Source organism: Rhipicephalus sanguineus, chromosome 3 (assembly GCF_013339695.2).
Source record: "Rhipicephalus sanguineus isolate Rsan-2018 chromosome 3, BIME_Rsan_1.4, whole genome shotgun sequence".
Lineage (NCBI taxonomy): Eukaryota > Metazoa > Arthropoda > Arachnida > Ixodida > Ixodidae > Rhipicephalus > Rhipicephalus sanguineus.
Genome location: NC_051178.1, coordinates 194,273,105 through 194,291,898, shown reverse-complemented (window position 1 = coordinate 194,291,898; position 18,794 = coordinate 194,273,105). Strand labels below are relative to the sequence as shown.

The 18,794-nt window shown below is 44.5% G+C and overlaps 2 protein-coding genes across 3 annotated transcripts in view; both read left to right on the top strand.

Annotated features, from left to right (window-relative positions):
* Nucleotides 1-18,794, top strand: part of LOC119387965 (uncharacterized) — a 204,468-nt gene that overhangs the window by 154,082 nt on the left and 31,592 nt on the right. Inside the window, exons 7-8 of one of the 2 annotated variants that reach the window (XM_037655557.2) lie at nucleotides 1,670-1,904; nucleotides 5,621-5,740. In XM_037655557.2, coding sequence (XP_037511485.1) covers nucleotides 1,670-1,904; nucleotides 5,621-5,697 — 312 coding nt within the window. In that variant the 3' untranslated portion in view covers nucleotides 5,698-5,740. Of the gene's footprint in view, nucleotides 1-1,669; nucleotides 1,905-5,620; nucleotides 5,741-18,794 lie in introns of those variants that run through there. The other variant, XR_007415486.1, reaches the window with a different exon arrangement.
* The window catches only part of LOC125757730 (SKI family transcriptional corepressor 2-like), a 206,900-nt gene continuing 204,180 nt past the window's right edge, over nucleotides 16,075-18,794 (top strand). Inside the window, exon 1 of the mRNA XM_049413771.1 lies at nucleotides 16,075-16,132. The gene's annotated coding sequence lies outside the window, so the exon portion shown is untranslated. The remainder of the gene's footprint in view (nucleotides 16,133-18,794) is intronic.

Genomic DNA, 18,794 nt, shown 5'->3' with positions numbered 1-18,794 from the left:
AGAAAAAAATTGGGGGACGCTTAAGCTTCGCCTTTAAGAGTTGAACGTGATAGTGATATCCGCCCCCCCCCCCGCACACACACACACATAGACACGCGCGCGCACGCGAACACACATATTGAACGTAAAGGTTTCCGCCCTCTTCAACAGTCACTTTTCTGACGACACTGTACCCACTAAGTTTGTGTAAGAGAAGAGAGAAGAAATAATAGAGAAGGAAAGGAAAGGCAGAAAATGCGCGCACTATTGTGTATGCCCTGTGTAATGGGTGTCATGCTTCAAACCAGCAGCAATTACGCGCGTGATACTTGTTTCGAAGTTGCAATGCACCCAGCACGTGTTCGTAAGTGAATACGTGCAGTGATGTGCGTGCCTTTTGTAATGGGTGGCCGGCTTTAAACCACCAACTCTTTATGCAATTCACATGGTGTGACGCCCGGTGGCAATATACGCTTGTACCCCGTTTTTCTGCGATATTACATCTCGTTCCGTGACACCTGCACACAGGACGCGTGTGTTTGTGAAGCATTAAAGTTAATTTCAGTGCAGTTCCAAGCAATGGAGTGGCTCTGTCGTAGAACACCCGCTTGCCGCCCAGACGGCCTGGGTTCTATACTCACTCGAGCTTAAGATTTATTTTATTTGCATCTTTTTTTCGATTTTTCGGTCATGGACAAGATGATGAATTTTCGCTCACAACCAACGACGCCGACACCGGAACTTCTGCGGAACGAGCTCTTTAACGCTATCGCGTTAAAAGTTAAACAACACCCACATGTGCCTTGAGTAAAAGTTTCACAACCTCCGGTTACGATTTCAAACATAAAAAATGAAAAAAAAAATCGTGAATGAATGAATGAACGCAACTTTACGACAGTACAAGTGTTTATTTTTAAATATCATCAAAAACATTACGGTGCACACAAAATCATATTTCTGCATTCAACGCAATAAGAATACCAAACCAAGATTAAGTATAGATCAAAGAAGAAAAAACTTAATCAGCGCGTGTACCTAAACAAGGAGTGCAAAAAACAACATAATAAGGAATGAGAAGACCAGACAAGCACTAAGCTCCTAAACTAAACCGAATTTACACACGCCAAGCGTGCGTAAATTCAGTATTTTGGCAATTTATAGCACAACTGATGCCGTTTCAGACAACAAGAGTACGACTACTTCTTCTAAACTGTGACTCTCAGTGGCGCAATCCTCATGCATAATGCGTAAAAATAAAAAAGAAGGAGGAACATGACGCCCACCTGCCCAGAAACTTCCCACTACTAGTTCACCTGTCACTTATTGCACATTAGTGACTTCATTTATGAAGATATATGGTTCTAAAAGTGTCTGATCAGTTCTGCGTGAGCACTCTAGGTAGAGTGAAGCGCACGAAAAGAAACAAGAAATATTACGCACCCGTGTGCAGCACGACCCCTCATAGTTAAAGAAAGTTTCTTCCATCACACATGGCCAAAAAAAAAACAGGACTATGACAAATTTTTCGCTAACCAGGAAGTTTTCTTTTCGAGAAAACCTGCCTGGAAACCTTCGTAGCTTCTGCCTACGGTGGACGACAATATTGCCCTTTCACAATAATTTGTAATACACAACGTGTCCCGCAGGATTCACATATCTTTCAACATTTTCCTTCCTTTGATACCAACAGCACATGCCCAGCAGCTACCAGACGCGCTACCCGGTGAGCAGGCACTCCGAGACCGGACTGCGCGAAACAGTGGTGCGACTCCGCTTCGTTCTTCAGCCACGTCACTATCACAACGACGAACTGCGGCTGCGCTGCACGGCCACCTTCTCCAAGCTGCTCACGCTATCCTCCGAAGAAACGGTGCTCGTAGCCTCCCAGCAGACACCAGGCTTTCACATAGCGGAGAGCCACTCAGGTAAGCAAAGGGCCGTGGCAAGCACGCAACGATTGAGGAGTTTAAAGAACTTTCGGATCATACATTAGCTTTGCTAACTGAATTGTAGTGCACACTACGTCGCCGTGTTGCTTTATTTTACTGGGTACCTCTAAGTAGCAACGCTTAGAAAATGCAATATCATCATGCATGCGAAGACTGGTCTCACGAATGCTTCCGCAAAGACGCAAGTTCGACATCACTGGCTACAAGTTTTAAACTAGATACCAGGCTGCAAAAATCGGTGAGCTTAGATAATGGAAGAAAAAAAGTCACAGTTTCGCCGCAAGGGCGAAGCAATGAATGCGATAGCAAGGAACTAATGGTATACGAAATGAGGCTCGCCAATGGATACTCTCAGTTTGAACAGCGCTTCTGTTGCAAAGGCGGCCGAAGCAGCGAAGGAAACTAGCGTGCTTCAAGTGTCGAGCTGTGACACTTGATAGTTCGCGCTCATCTTCTGTTTGTTCGTTTAGCGGCGTCCCTGAGCTTGAGTGACATTCGTACGCGCCGTAACATGAGCGCGGACATCACGGTGAAAGCGTGAAACATTCCTCTACCCCGCGCCACGAGAAAACCGCGCGAGCAGACAGCGGAAGGGCAAGCTTCTCCCAAGCGCAAATACAAGAAGAAGCGAGCGAGCTCTCCGACGACTTTTAAATGCGCCCGTCGGGCTACTAGCGCCACCTCGCTGGTAATGAAGAAACGCTTAGTATCGCCTTCTGTCTCTGAGTCCGTCCAGCGCTAAATGGTGTGTATATCCCCTTCAGACGCGAATTATGATGCACTGTCTGCAAATGTCTCAAATTCGCACAACGTAATGCTAAGGCACTCAATATTACATTCCAAGAAAGAAAATAAAGTAATATGCTGTTTTGTGCGAGTTTTGCTAATTAATCTTAATTAGAGGATAATTGAATATTTAATTACTCTGCAGCCAGTCATGTTCCATTTTTATATAAGAATAAGGAAATTGTTGGCTTAAAATGCCTGCGCAATTTGTTTTTGGTTGTGTTCATTTGGTGCGGAGAAAAATAATACTTATGACGTTCGTCCTGGAGTGCGGCACGTCGAACAACCCGTCGACCATCGTAGTGCCTTCACCAAAGTGATCGGTTATGGTCATACTTAGCACACTGAGGTTAAGTCAAGACATGTTGACTATGCAGAAGGTTCAATTGATGCTATGCGCAATGTATCTTGCCCTTTCTTTCCGACTAGTCCAAAAAATTGGCAAAAAGAAGTTGCGTCCACATATGTGGACGTTGCGCCTGAAGGGGATATAAGGCTCGCCGTTAGCTACGTGGAGGATCTGCGTTTCGTGGCGTAGTGGATAGCGCCGCTCGCTGCGGAGCAAGAGGTACCTGGTTCGATTCCGCGCTTCGGAAGCATTTTTCTGAGTTATTTTTCTTTGGGGCCTTTATATATATATATACATACTTATACATATACGGTGCATGACGGCGGCGACGGCGACGGCAAAATCCAGCCGAGACTGTCCATATAATTGCTATCGCAATAAAACTAAAATATTTATACAATAAAATAACGGCAAGTCAACGAGGACGCTGAGCCAGCGTCCATACTCTCCCACTAACCCTGTAAAGCGTGCTCCGTTACAATAAGACGCTTTGGGCGGCGAAGACACCTTTATTGATCCAAGGTCATCGATGCTTTCAACAGAAAAAGCACGTGGTCCCTCACCCCTTCGCCTAAGACAACTCGAAGTCGAAAGCCAGCTTGTCTTTCTTCACAGTCGATTGTATTGAACCCCCCACCCCCACCACTTTCTGCACCTCACGTGCTTTTCCCCTGCATCCGGGATCGGCTCACGTTTGACTAAGCGATGATGTCGTGTGATGGAGTCATGTTATGCGATGGCATATTGCCGTCAAGTTTTGGCCATATGTGACGTCATGATGACGCCAACGGAACACGTTATCACGACCTTATCTTTGATCACGTAACTTTTTGCTTCATTCGTGTTGACGCCGACGCCGCCGACGCCACCGACGCCACCACCGCGGTCACTTTTCTCTTTCGACGAGGCATTTAAGGCTTTCACCTTTATAGAAGGCCTTACCAAGTAACATTTCACGGGGTCCCTTATGCATCTGCCTCAGTATCGAAGACGAAAGCCATCTTCTTTTTCTTTTACGTCGATGTATTGAACCTCCAGGCCCCCCTCCGAAACCTTTCTGCAACTAACGTGCTTTGCAATGCCTCTAGGATCGAAGGCATTGTAAGCTTTCTGCACATGATATTGTTTTGCACTGCCTCCAGAATCGGCCCACCTTTGACCAAGCAATGATGCCATGTGATGACATCCACATGTGACGTCACGTTGTGTGGCGTCTCAGTCACGTCATGGTGACGTCATCACATGCTGATAATATTTTGCATCACTCGTGTTGCCGCCGACGCAGGACGCTGGCCAGTTTCCGCGTTTGATGAGGCATCTAGCTTCCACCTTTTAAAAAAACGTTGATTTGGTATTTGGCAAATTTTTTATCACAACCACGTGTTTTTTTGTTTTTTTGTTTGTTTTTTTTGTGCCTTTATTTGTGCGGTATCCTCGGGTTTTATAGGTCCCCATCGTATTCACTGCTGTCAGAGCGCATGTGCGCGTTCACATACATAAGCCGGGTCTTTCGACAATAAATCACCAGTTGCAGTACAACGCTTGTGTTTGCGTCTGTTTTGTGTACGTGTTCGTTGCCCGTTTGTGCGCTGCCTATTCGAAAATCATGGTATTATTGAAACGTTGAAGAACCCCAGATATCAAAACTAACCCCCAGTCCGCCTGCATCACGCGCCACATAATCATATGTGATTTTGGCACGTGAAACGCTAGTATTTATTTACTTTTGCGACTTACATTGAGATATGGCACGAAATATTCTCTTCCTCATATGCACGCACGCACGCACGCACGCACGCACTCACTCGCAATAAGTTACTGCCACGTTTCAGTTTGAACGTAGACCTTTACCCTGTAAAGCGTGCTCTGTAACAGTAACACTAAATATGCTGCGAAGACAAAGTTATTGAACCAATGACGTCGATGTTTGGGTAGAAAAGATCGTCGCTCAAGATGAGCAATAATGATTGTTATCTGAACATTCCATTCTATGCCGAGCTATTTCTGTACAATGTTTACAAGACACTCGCCTTACACTACATTCCGTGAGAAGAAAAAGCCCTAAAATGGGTCCAAACATGACAGAAAAATATACAATATCAACTTCCTCTTAAATATCGCAGCAGAAAGCAGCATGCTTACAACCACTCCACCTCATCTCCCAGTGAAATTTAATCTTACCTCTTTGCTGTATGTATAAAGTCAACATAGTTGATAGTAGATTTGGTTAGGAAAAAAGCCTGCTCGGTAAAGGCAGAACACACTGTTTCTCCCAACGACCAGCATCAATTAATTTGTAGTATCCGGAAACAAGTTTATGAGATATACCCACCCAATGATAGCTTCTCAATGTGGCTTTAGAAATGAGCCTCAGTTACTGGACCTCGCCAAGGGCAAGTTATTTCAATGAAAGCCAATATTACCATTTCTTTTGTTTCTGGTTGTTAAAGTCATCGCACGTTAGTGCGTTCTCTTGTCATTCTTCGTTTCTTTTGTATTGCTATTTGAACAGATTACGACTTTTCCTTCCTAACAATGCATTTGTTCCACTACGCAGGCAGAACGGCACCTGGCTGCGGAACGCTCTTCTGGACGGCCCTGGAAGCAGTGTTCGTCTTTTTCCTTCTGCGCTAACACGTACGAAGGCCGTGACGTCACAATGACAAGCGCACACATGGGACAGGAGAGAATCGAGCGGCGTTTGGCTTAAAGTGTGTAGCATCGTTGTTGCGCAGAGCTTGGTGACAATCGCGATCCCAAATCAGCAGTCGCCGAGCGGCGGAAGACACGACAGGTGTGCGCTGTTCAGCGGGTCGTTCTTCAAAATGCTGTGCTGGGAAGGAACGCGATGTGTTGTGTCTACGCTTCCGGTGGCGATTGTCGGTTTTTCTTCTTGTTGTTGAAAATACTATAAAAATACAATACTTTGCCTTAAATATCTTGTGAAAAGGAATGCACTATCTTATTATCACCCATTGACGACCACTACTCTCCTGTGTTAACAGTGTTGCTCATTTTGATTATTTTTTAAAAATTCAACAAGCAGTTGCTGTCATCAAAATAGTATTGAAGTCTACTTCGACACATTGAAAAGTGTGAAATGACGTGTTTGGTAGGCACGCTTGGTCTCGTTGGGAAGAGTCAAAGGAGATTTATTTGTGAGAGTGTTTTTTTGTTTTTGGCCAAAAATTTATTGAGCGATCGCGGCGTGCCTGGCGCGGGCCCGTTGTCACTGCACTGTTCCTTGGGGCAACGGAAGTTGCAGCGCCCACACGGGTGCATTCTGTGTGAGTTTTAGAATTCTTCGGCTTTGTGTGCCAGAGATGGTTTAAAATATGTTATATAATAAAACTAACAGGCACCCCATTTCTTTTTTACATCCAATCATTCGTGCCTCGGACGAGAGTGGAGGGGCTGGACGAGACGCGCTTCTGGTGTTTTGAGCGTAGTACCGGTCGCTAAGAGCATTCAACCGAGGTAAGTAACGACAGCGAGGCGACCATATTGCAGTTTGCATTTCCCTTGGGCGAAAATAGCCTGCTCCTCGATCTTTGAGCCAGACACCTGCTGGTGTAAAGTGAAGAGCGAAATTCTAGTGGAATTATGCACTTTTATTAGCCAAGGGAGAGCAATTATACGTGGTTCAAGCGGCATTTTATATAATGTCCAGTTAAGTTCTGTCATTAACATGTACCAATAGGCTACTAAGCTTTTTTTTCAGTGATCGTCCTTCTTTATGGAATAGCGATGTAGAAGCAACAGAAGATATTCTGTCCTTGATGACTTGTCTTCTACAAGCTATTTCACGCTTTTCTAACAGCTTAAGCTGGAATGCCAGCACTGAAAACAGTATTTACATAACGAAGTCAGCAAAGGAACAGGAGAACTTCCGTGTAGGATTAAATTGAGGCGTAGAAAATGTGTTATCAAATGAAAGGAAAGCGGACGAAAAAGCTACTTGCCATCGAGAGGAGCTGAGCCCACAGTATCTGCATTACGCCCACAGACGCTATCCACTGTGAAAGCGATGCAAATAATAGTGAAGCGAAAGCCACTATGGTAGTAAATCATCAAATGAAAGCACGTAAAAGAGATCTATCGAATATGCGTTCAATTCCTTTTGTTCTCTAATATAACACTGCTTTACAATCTGATAATATTATTATCAAGCTTCTCCCTTATTAAGTCCATTCTTGTCTTAATATGGGACAAGCCTGCATAGCATGCTTGAAAGCGGCGTGGTAAATGTATGGAATGATTGAGATGTACACACAAGCGTTCTTGCAAAGCAGTTCTAAGAAACTAACAAAGATATTTTTCGTCTACGTTCTTTATGTGAACTACGTTACCACCACTCCATGTACATATAAAAAGAGAGAGAGAGAGAGAATGAGCCCATTGGGAAAGTACACAACATGATATTCCAGTGGATACCAAGTCACTGCGGCGTTCAGGGCGGTGATCAAGCGGATGCTGCTGTACATATAAAAGCTATAAGATAGAGTGCTGATCTAAATATAAACGCATCGTGTTTCTAATACAACACCAGTAAGATTGTTTTTCCCTCTAGTGTTCTTAAAAAAGCTCTTACACAAAAGGTCATGAAAGCAAACCGAAATTTGGACGCGTTCGATGCGTCCGCCATTCAAGTTCAGCTCTTACACAAAAGTTCATGAAAGCAAACTGAAATTTGGACGCGTGCGATGCGTCCGCCATTCAAGTTCAATCCCGACTGGTTGCTCGTCTACGAACCCTTTACCTTCTACCCCCCCCCCCCCCCCCCTGCTCAATTCTATTCCAGGAACAGAAGGCAAAGGAAGTGTCGCAGCAATACAAGGAAACGGCCCGCTAATCCAGCAGCCTGAACAGACCAAGGGCAGCGATGACACAATAAAAGTGCCTCTACTATGCAGCCTTTTGTTTTCTATACTTCGCCCTAAAATCAGTTGCACGCTCTCGCATCTATTTTTGTCCCACAAACATAATCTTCATCTGGCTTGCTTCGTTTCCTTTCTTGAAATCTCGGCGCTAGCTCGCCACTTTTCTATCAAGAATGCTACGTCACGCTGATTGCGCGCACGCCGCTCACTATCTGAAAGTTCCGGGTGTCCGGCGTTATAGCAAGGAAAAGAACACAAGGTAGATGACGATTGTTCGAAAGATGTTAGACACGCGAGTTGCTTATGTTCCGGCAAAAGCAAAGCACACGTCGTGTTTTTGGGGTACGCGAGCCGCTAACGTCCCTTAAACTAAAACTGTGGGGCTAAAAGATAAACCGAAGAATGCAACTGTTTGGAGTGTTTCAGAGATGATGTGCCGTCAATGTTAAACAAGTGTTGTAAGAATAAGAAATCAAGTTTCTTCTCGTGGTTCCTTCTAATTCTCCAGTGTTTTGAGTAAGGAATTTTAAAGAGACTTTTTTATTTCATTTTATCATCCGCTCTTATGTCTTTGCTCCTGGAAGAATCGCTAGACGCATAACCTCGTGTGGTTAATATCTATCTATCTATCTATCTATCTATCTATCTATCTATCTATCTATCTATCTATCTATCTATCTATCTATCTATCTATCTATCTATCTATCTATCTATCTATCTATCTATCTATCTATCTATCTATCTATCTATCTATCTATCTATCTATCTAACCTCTGTCTCGTTTGAAAAAGCTCTGCCAGTGCTAAAAATACCGGTAGTAGTAAGAGAGGCAATAATAACCCTGAATTTAACCATGTTGAAAGCGACTGCGATGTCTACGATCATATGAGGGCAAGTCGACTTTCCATGGCCGTAAGTAGTAACGTAAGTATTGCGTGTTTTTATTACAGAAAAAGCAGTTGCTTTAAAGCGACACTCAAGTCATGTGTTTTAACAATTAAACCAACACACGTGGTGCGAGAAACAGGGTAGTTGTGGGCTTCGGAATAACAGACCATCTGGATTTCTCTTAAATTGATCTTCAATACGCAAGCGTTAATACATTCCACCCCATCGTAATGCGACCACCACTGTCGGGAACTGAATCGGTGATCTAGTTTTCAGCAGCACAACTAAAAAAACCCCCGAGAAAAACCTAATCAGTAAAGAGGGTGGTGTATTGATTGAATACTCCAATCGACATACCTACATTTTTTGGTAGCCAGGATCTCTTAAATGGCGACGAATGTGGACAGCTAGCGCTGAGCGACGCAAGTGCAGCTGCATTTTTTAATTTGTTCTTGAAGATTAGTGTATCATAAAAAGAAAAAAAAGCAAAGGTATGCCATCCGTTCGATTGTAGCGCGAACAACAAGGACCCCAATATTGATGTTTCTGAAAGAAAGTTTCTCAGGTGGTGGAACATTCGCTGTGGCCCGGAATTCGTACTCAACTAAAACTTTCGTTACTGAGAAATCCGCGTGGATTTCCTGGGAGCTTCAGGCTACAGACGAGTGAATGACAATGGTTTGCTTTTCATGAGCATTGCTCCACCTGGCGGGCTTCCGCATACCTAACTTGTTAAGATGGCAGTATCCGTTGCAAAAACGTGCTGGTGTCGCCAAATGGAAGTTCAGAGCCGAAGCAATCTTCACATTCCATGTAATTTTTGTCGACTCCATCCAGTTCTCTGGCATTTTTGATGGCGTTTTCCGGTTTATTCAGATCACTTCTGCTAATTTAAACGCTACCCACCTACTTGTTACCGACATTCGTGTGCTCTGATTCAACCTTCATAATTTATGTGCGTACTTCCTTGGACCTTCGCTTACGCTATCCGATTTTCCATCGCACGGAGGTGTTCACGTACTGCACGCTATCGGGTTTAGCAGATGCATTCTCTACAGAAACAGTGACAACATTCTAGAAAGTTCCGAAGCGTGAACGTGCTTTTCGTTTCAGGCGATAAGATTCTTATTTCCCACATTGGTGCCCAGTCAAGGGAGAGAGAGGTAAAAGAGGTAAAAGCAGGGAGGGGGGGTGCCCAGTCACCTTAACAAGTCAGTTATACGAAAGCCCGCCAGATGGAGCAATGGTCATGACAAGGAAACCATTGTCATTTACCTGTTGGTAGCACGAAGCTATCAACGCTACAAATTCCGGACCACAACGAATTTTTCGTCATGTAAGAAACTTTCTGTTTAATCGGTATTAGGATAAGTTTCTTAAAATCTGATCATGTATTCACTAAAAAATCATAGGCTATAATTACACGCAAGAAAAAAAATCCAGCTGACAATGACACAGGAAATCTTAGCAACGGCGGCGACCCAATCCCAGTCAAGAGAGAGAGAGAGAGAAAGAGCAGAGGAAGGCAGGGAGGTTAACCAGAAGTTTGTATCCGGTATGCTACCCTGCACTGGGGTTGGGGAATAGGGGGTTGAAAGCGAGAGAGAGAGAAAATAAATAATAAGGGAAAAAAACAATCACAACCATACACACACACGAGCGCGTTCCGCTCAGAGGCTTTACAAGCACTACTAGTCTTCCTGCGATCCACTGGCCTGTCAGAGAATCCCAGTCAAATTTTATGTTGTACTCTTGCAGCTTCCTCCATTATTCTCGTTTCTTCTTTTAAAATTGATTTACCCTTGTAAATTGCTTATATAGTATCAAACCAAGACAAAAAGGAGTATCCGCCGCCAGACAATGGTCACAGCTACTCATTTTTTAAGTTGCCAATTCAAGCCTCTAAAACAAGAAAATCCACTTTTTGCCGCATCAAATCCAAACTAGAAGTTTCTTAAACTTTGATCTAGTATTGACTAAAAAATTATACGCTATAACTGCAGCGCAAGAGAAAAATTCTAGCTTATCGCTAGCAAATAATAACCAACCAGCATTGGCTAGCTTATAGCTAGCCAACGGTAGCCAGCCGATAATAAGGAGCACATACAAAGGAAATCCTTGTGAGTGCGGCCTTTGGGCTCAAAATTATCAAGCTTTTCGGCCGTCCGATTTCTTTGCCACTGACAACACACCTTCAATGATATTAAAGCCGTTAGGATCTCATAAATCCCGTATTTACGAAGCAGTTACTGTAGTTTTTGTGAGCAATTGCCAGCCTTTAGTGGCTTTAGTGAGGTCCCCGTTATGAAAAAGAACCTAAATGAAAAGCTTTTAGTGGAAGTGAACATAAAGACAACGAAGGCGGCCTAGCGATTTCAAAAAGATTTCGCGAAAAAAAAAAGAAACTTTGCGAATTCAGATTCCGTGCTTGTCAGCTCAAATACAAGTAATCGTCATCCTGCTAATTCAGCATTTTAATCTCGGTTCATCGTTTTAGTACCTCTCGAATACCTTGAGGTCTCCCGGAAAAGCTGCCGTCGGGGATCACTGCAAATTACGCACAAATTCTGCGCAGCGTAACCACGATACAGCATCTTCCACTGATAATATCCTCGTCTACGTCGTCTGCATGTAGTCTTCCTAGTCGTATAGAACTCATAGTGCGACCTGTGGGCTTTTCGGTGCTCTTTGTACCTTGAACTCAACAGTGGTCTCACAGATGGCGCTGCCCTCCTAGCTTCAGCAATTGTATCGATCTAGTTGCAATAGGGGTATTCTTCCTGCGACACAAGGTAGCACCAGTGACTCCTTCGACAGGTCTGCTAAATATATGAGCGGAAATCCGCGCATTCTGCAAGGTATGCAAGTCTAATCACAAATTTCAAAGAACGTTGTGCGCAGCGTTTCTGGTCTCTCGCGTGCCTCGTGAATAACATTTCGTTCGAGTGACATCAGAGTGTGTTACACCGGCCCGAACTCCAATAGAATAGGGACATTTCAGTCACTGCAGTAATACCGGACCTCTTTAAAATTAAAAAAAAGACTAAAATGAAAATTGTTTCTCGCAACGCTTTCATACTGTTGCCCAAAGGAGTCATGAACAACGTCCGAGCTAAAAGCCAACATTTCGCCATATGTTGTTTAGAAATCATGGATGCATCTGCACGATCGTATATTCAAATATCTCGTGTAAATAAAATGCTAGAGTCTTTGACAAACATTCACCTAACCGAATACTTCGAAGCAGTGATCAAAGAGCCTTAAATAATTTGCTGAAAGTAAATGACGTAATTAACGCTTATGCCTTGGTCGCTTAGTTCATGACGTAAACGTCCTGAACAGGGCAGCCGATATTCTAGTTCACGTTAAGGGGACAGAACAGGGACATTGAAATGCGCACAAGTTATTGGTGATCATTTACGGGATCACTAGGAGACAATTACCTAGCCTGTACATTTACCAAGGTTGATTCGCTAGTATGTACAAACTATTTGTAATGGATTTGGCCGAAAAGAAATTAAATTTTGTTGCATCTAGCCTTTGACAAACTGAAGACGTGTAACTTGCTCTATGGAGATGCCCGTTTAAATGACAAAGCTCCATGAATGATGATGATAGATAAATTATTTCATTAGGTAAAGAGACGGCCGAAGGTCACTCATGCGGAGACTGGGTGAGGGGGGGGGGGGGGGTAGGCGCACCAAGCCGCTAGTAACTCCGAAGTGGGCTAATGGGACATGCTCATCAGGGTGCTCGAGTACGTCCTTTCGTACCGCTTCTAAATCGGGATGTAGAAAAATGGAGCTGTTCCTTCGATGAGTATTTAGTGCAGGACCACGTAAAACGAGGTGCTCCATGTTGCCTATGCATGAAGAGTGGCAAAATGTACATATCCAGAGGGTGTAAATGGCCCTCTTCCGGTAAGCAAGTGTCTGCCATTATGAGTAACATTAGGGGCAGTGGCTGTGTTTGCAAGTTCTTTGTTTATAAATATTTACTGGGATCGGCTGAGGGTGAGGTTCTCAAAGATACGAGGAGAGGTAACATCTTTGAGTCTCTCCCAGTTAATATACTTGAGGAAGCGTCGCCGTCGTGCCATTTCAAAGTGAGAGTTAGGCAGCAAATTTGCGTAGGGGTGGATACTAAGATCTCGAGATCAACGTAGGAGATGTTAGGGATGATAAGGCAGAACTCCAGCACTTGAGGTGGCAAGACTGTGTGCCACCTCGTTACCTCCCCCCTGAATCCCCAGGTGACGCGGCATCTAGGTGACTCTAGTGTCAATGCCATTTTCTGTTTGCGCAGGAGAATCTTGCGGACGTAACGCTGTAACATAGATATTTGGATTATCTATGTCCTTTACTGCTTCAAATGAGCCACTGTAGATAGTTGACGGCGCTATGTTATCCTGTAGGGCGGTCCAGATGGCCAAAAGTTATGCTTGTGCAGGCTTCGCGTAGTCCATTCTGCATGCATATGTAGCGCTTAGCCTCACCGGTCGAGATTATATATATATATATATATATATATATATATATATATATGTGTGTGTGTGTGTGTGTGTGTGTGTGTGTGTGTGTGTGTGTGTGTGTGTGTGTGTGTGTGTGTGTGTGTGTGTGTGTGTGTGTGTGTGTGTGTGTGTGTGTGTGTGTGTGTGTGTGTGTGTGTGTGTGTGTGTGTGTGTGTGTGTGTGTGTGTGTGTGTGTGTGTGTGTGTGTGTGTGTGTGTGTGTGTGTGTGTGTGTGAAATCAAAGCTGATAGGTCGGCTTGAATCAACTTTCTGACCTGCTACTCAGAGTTCGGAAAGGGCAGGAGGAGAGAGAAGGTATTGATGATCAGGATGTGGGTGGAGATGAAGCAAAACCTTGAATTTCAAAAACTATTTACAGCTTCTTGTCTGGTTCCGTCCGGCGCAAAAACTTGTTCTGAGCTTTTAGAATACCGCGCTGATGACGAGGTGGAGGTCCCAACAGGATTTTTTTCGATACTTGTTACTTGACATATTTCAACAAGAAGGTAGCCATCAATATTCTTTGTATGGTATATCGCGGGCAGACGCACAAGAGGTGTTCAGTAGTCTCAGGAGCGTTACATACCTCGCAATTCGGACTGTCTGCACGGTCGATAAGGTGTAGCTAACGACGAGTGAATGCCACACCCAGTCGTAATCTGTGCAGTAAGCTTGCACTGCACATTTTCATGGTTGGCGGTATTTTAACGTTCATGCCTGGGTCGAGTTCGCGAAGACGGCGGTGACGGTGACTTGGTAAGGACCAATATGCTGCGGTAGTTTCGCGGAGGAGTGTATTCACAACAGCGTTAGTGTCCGACCGTGAAAATGGAATGGACCGTAGCGTGGTGTTACCGCGGTCACCGGTCGAGGGTTTGTGCCATGCTAAGGCCAGGCGTTGTCCATCGAGAGCGGCGTCGGCAACTATGGCATTGACCATGAAAGAGACTTCACTCTTGATTTTTCACGTGTCCCTTCCCGCGGAAATGCTTCCCTACGCCTTGCAATATGTATTGTGTCCTATTTGTTAACACATACCGGCACGGCCCACACACTACCATGAGATATTTGTGGTTTCTCACACTTAGCAACAGCTTTCCATCCGCCCTGTCACCTACGAACATGTTCGCTAGCCCTTTGAAATTCTGCGCACCTTTCCTATTCCAATACTGACATCATGTGCGCTACTAATGTAAATATTTACAAAAAAAAGTAACTGCAAGAGATGCAAGGCCAGGTTTGCATCACGATTTGCCTACGTGGACGAATCACAAAGAGAATCCTGTTTGCGCGAATCATGCGGGTATTGCATTTCGCGGCGAACGCACCATATACACGCGCCGAACTGCATCTCGCATCTCCTCACGGTCCATTTCGTTGCATGAAGATGTGTACATCTGATGTATATCACATAGAAAATGCTAGGGCACCGCGGAAATTTTCGATCATCGAACAATCAGACGTTTTCGCAATAAGTGATTCATATGCGAGCGAACTGCGCAGGTAACGTTCATTGCACAATCTGTAATGATAGCATTTTCCAACGCCGAAAGGCGCCTCACTATGGGTCGAAACATGAAGGACAAAGCGAGGCAAAAAAGATATGAGCAGCTTTCATGCGTTTCAAAATATGCAAATACACGTCGCATCTAATTTTTTTCTTTCGCAATATAAACTTGAACACCAGATAGCATGCATGAGCGAATATCGAGATGGGTGTTTGTATACTCGTATCGCGTGACACATTTGGTCTCAAAGATGAAGTAAGGAAGCATGGCGGATTTAGTTTCAAAATCTAAGCATGTGGATCGGATTATGAAAAAAGAGAGTTACGTGACCCCCCCCCCCCCCCACTCCAAGTTCATCGATGTGCACGAAAGGTCGAATTACACGACCCGATGTCGTCTAATCCATGGACAAATACAACCACCCCTTTTTGAACGTGACCCTATTGGGCGAGTGTAACGTATATCAATTTTTGTAAATTACTTGCTACGTGAAGAATTTCGAATACTTTGACAATGCTTCCTTCAAGTATCGGCTACTTCAAGCTCTAGCAGCATAATATCGTTGTCATTTCACGCAGATAATAATGGACCAAAGAACGAGCTTTGTCAGTCAAGTAGAAGTATCACTTCATTTTTGTTTTCTTTTTTACTAAGCGTCCCATTTCAACGCGCCCACTCTGTCGCCGTGGTTAATGATCTCTATCTGCATTGCGGTGCTTACTTTTGCAGAGGCTCAGGAGAGCTTATCTCTGGAAGCAGGCAATAATCTGAACAGTCTACAGGATTTCTCGTATGCCCTTATTTGCAGATGAGCTCTCACTCGCGCACCAACAGCACTTTGATGACGTTCATGGCAGCGCCACAAGAAACGATAGAGATATATCGCGCGTCTATGTTTAATAACTGCTCCTTATCGACGGACCCTTTGAGGGTCTCTCCTCCAGCACAAGTGAATCGATTGGCCTGAGCCAACACCGGCTTCACGGCGCATCTCTAACAGGTGGGCGGCCGTGAACGCATCCAGAAGCGACCGATCCAGACCGACGCCATCAGACGCACGAAGGAGAGAACGAGACCGAACGGGGGGTGGGCTTTTGATACGAAAGCTGCAAGCCTTTACCGATTGACGCATTCCCCGGGGTTCCCGGGCGCAGATTCAGGTGGCGCCACCGGCGAAAGCCTCGCTACTTTGCACCGGGCGCGCTGCGGGCGATCGCACTGGCTTCTGCCGGCGGAACGCGCCGTTCGCCGACTGGGATTTCCGACTTCGATGCGACCGGCAGGTGAGTCGTTGCTCTTCTCTGTTTTTCTTTATTTCAGCCTCGCAATTTTTTTCCTGGCCTTTTCGTACTCTTTTTTATGCTGCTTCAAGCCATCCTCGCTCCTATGGGACGAATCAGAGCATATTGGCGCGTTTGGCACTAATGGTTTGAAAAAGGTTCTTAGGGATAGAAGGCGGCCCGTCGCCTCCACCGGCTACCGGAACGCGTTAGCGGGGAGCCGGCGCGCTCCTCCTCTCTCTCTATCGCTGCTGTGTCAGCTGAACCTGGACAAGCCGCTTCGCACCGGTTGGTCAGGGCACCCAGCGACGATGTCGCAATGCCTGTTGTGGCGAAGTATATTGCCATTAGCAACGGTCTTCGCCGGCAACATTTCACTTCTTCTGAACACGAGCGCGGTGATCGCGGGATTGCTGGAGAGCCGTTTTCTGACCGCTTGATTCTTGAGAGAGGCGAACTTCAACAGCATGACAAGTGTTGCCTGCAGACTATGCTTACGTGTATACAAAACTCATTGCCACTATTATGAAGTTCGAAAGCCTCAAACTTTAAAAGATGGATCGACCAAGCGACAATGAGTCAATCGCACGCGCATACGTCGTTTCGTCGCCGTGACCGGCATCTGTAAATTTTAAAGAGCCTAAAACAAGTGACGTGCCTCACACAATGATCCGGAATTCTAGGTTTTACACGTCGAATGGACCTTAGTGCAATTTCGGCAAGAAATTATGCCTGTCACTAAATGTTCCTTTCTGACACTTCTCGTCACGACTTTTCTGATTATTTCCTCCAATCATAAACTTAATAAAACTGCTCTTTAAAACATATGCATCTTTTTTAACTACAAGTGCCTGACGACGACTGTCGACGTGATAGAAGATAGATATTGATTCAGCCGATCACACTTAAGTGCAGGAGTCAAATACCTGAGGGCATCGCGACAAGACTCTTTAACCGATTTTAAAATTTTGCTTGTGAAGCTACCTTGCGACACGCAGTAGCAATGAATGTTGCTATAGCACTTAAAGAAGACAGACATTCGCCTACCTTCAGCGTCTACCAGCATTAAAAGCGCATTGCTATGCCGCTACCGTCACTGTCAGCTCTAACGATCAATATTTCTTACATAATTTTTATTGTAACGCTTCAAGGTGAAACTTCGAAGCAACGAAAATTGATTCAGTTATTATTAAATAAACATTCCAACGCGACACGATCAACTTTGTTGCGTTTTGCTGCGAGTCATGATTAAAATTCCAATGAAAATCTACTTTTTCAAATTTTATATAGCCTGATATAAAAAGCGTGCAGTGGTACACTGATGTGACCGGTAAATCACAGGACAACTGCGTTCGTATTTTGTTTTATATTTTATTTTGATACATTGCGGTGTCGAGGTAAGCTAACGTTAAACTAATATTCATAACGAAGGCTTGCATCTCTTCAAACAAGAGCGCTTAAAGAGGTGATAACTCTGCTCGATTATCATCATCATATTACGCCAGTCACCGCGCCGGGACGCTCTCACTGTGAGATATCTAATCACACGCGACGGTGAAACTGATTTGAATATTCCTGCGCTGCGACTATATATATATATATATTCTTATGTGTTATTATGCTTTGTAGATACATACTATGTCATAAGTACCTTCCAAAGTGTTATAATGTCATTAAATTATTTTTATGTATGCGCACTTTTGCATTGCGTTTTTATATGCTCTTTTTATACGCTATCTTACATATTTTTGTTCTTTTTTTTTGTCCTTACGTATTATCAATTGCTATGCTGTACATACACGTACATACATAATTATGTACACACATATTGTTATGCTTATTTTTTAAAGCGTTATAATGTTAGTAAAATACTTTTTGTGTGCTTATTGTCTTGCTAAGTGACTTTTTCGTTAATTACACATCTGTCAATCCGAACTAGCCTTAGGCTAGGGATTCAGACGCGTTTCTCCGACTACTACATTTTTGTAAATTGTTTTATGTCCGTAAATTCAATTCAAGTTCAATTCAATTCAAAATTTAGGTAAACTATAACCAAACTCTTTCTGCATTACAGAGAAGGTTACACCAACGAAATGGCATCGCAGAGAAACGATAATGGCTCATAAAACCCAACAACAAAGAACGACCGATTATGCTTCACGGTGCATTTAATTTATCATGCTGGGGAAAACCGAAGTCCGAGTGCAAATCGCAACACTCCATTTCATTTGAGCATACCGTTAAAACGTATCTCTTGCGCCAACAGTCATCGCAACTTCACCATTTTCGTGCCCCCAGTTCTAGCCACATGCCTCATCGTTTGATAGCGCTTTGTTGCGCCCAATGTTAGCCCCAAAAAGGCGCAATTTTATCTCGTTTCAGGCGGAAGTATTGTCTGCCGCTGTGCCACTCGTTAGGCGAGAGCAGCGCCTGTAGACGTTGCCCGGGGAACAGGCCATTAGTCCCCGCTAATCGCCGGCGGTGCAGCTTTTAATTTGTCTGGGCCAGCGCGCTGTGGTTAGCGGGTTGGCGCGCGCGCGCGCCGAGGTAATGACGACCACGCAAAGGCCCGTTAGCGCCTCGCGGTTGCAGTCTCTCAAAACTCGCTCTCACGGCCGCCCGAAAAGAGTGCCGCTTAACGCGGGTTCCCCTAGGAATTCTCCTA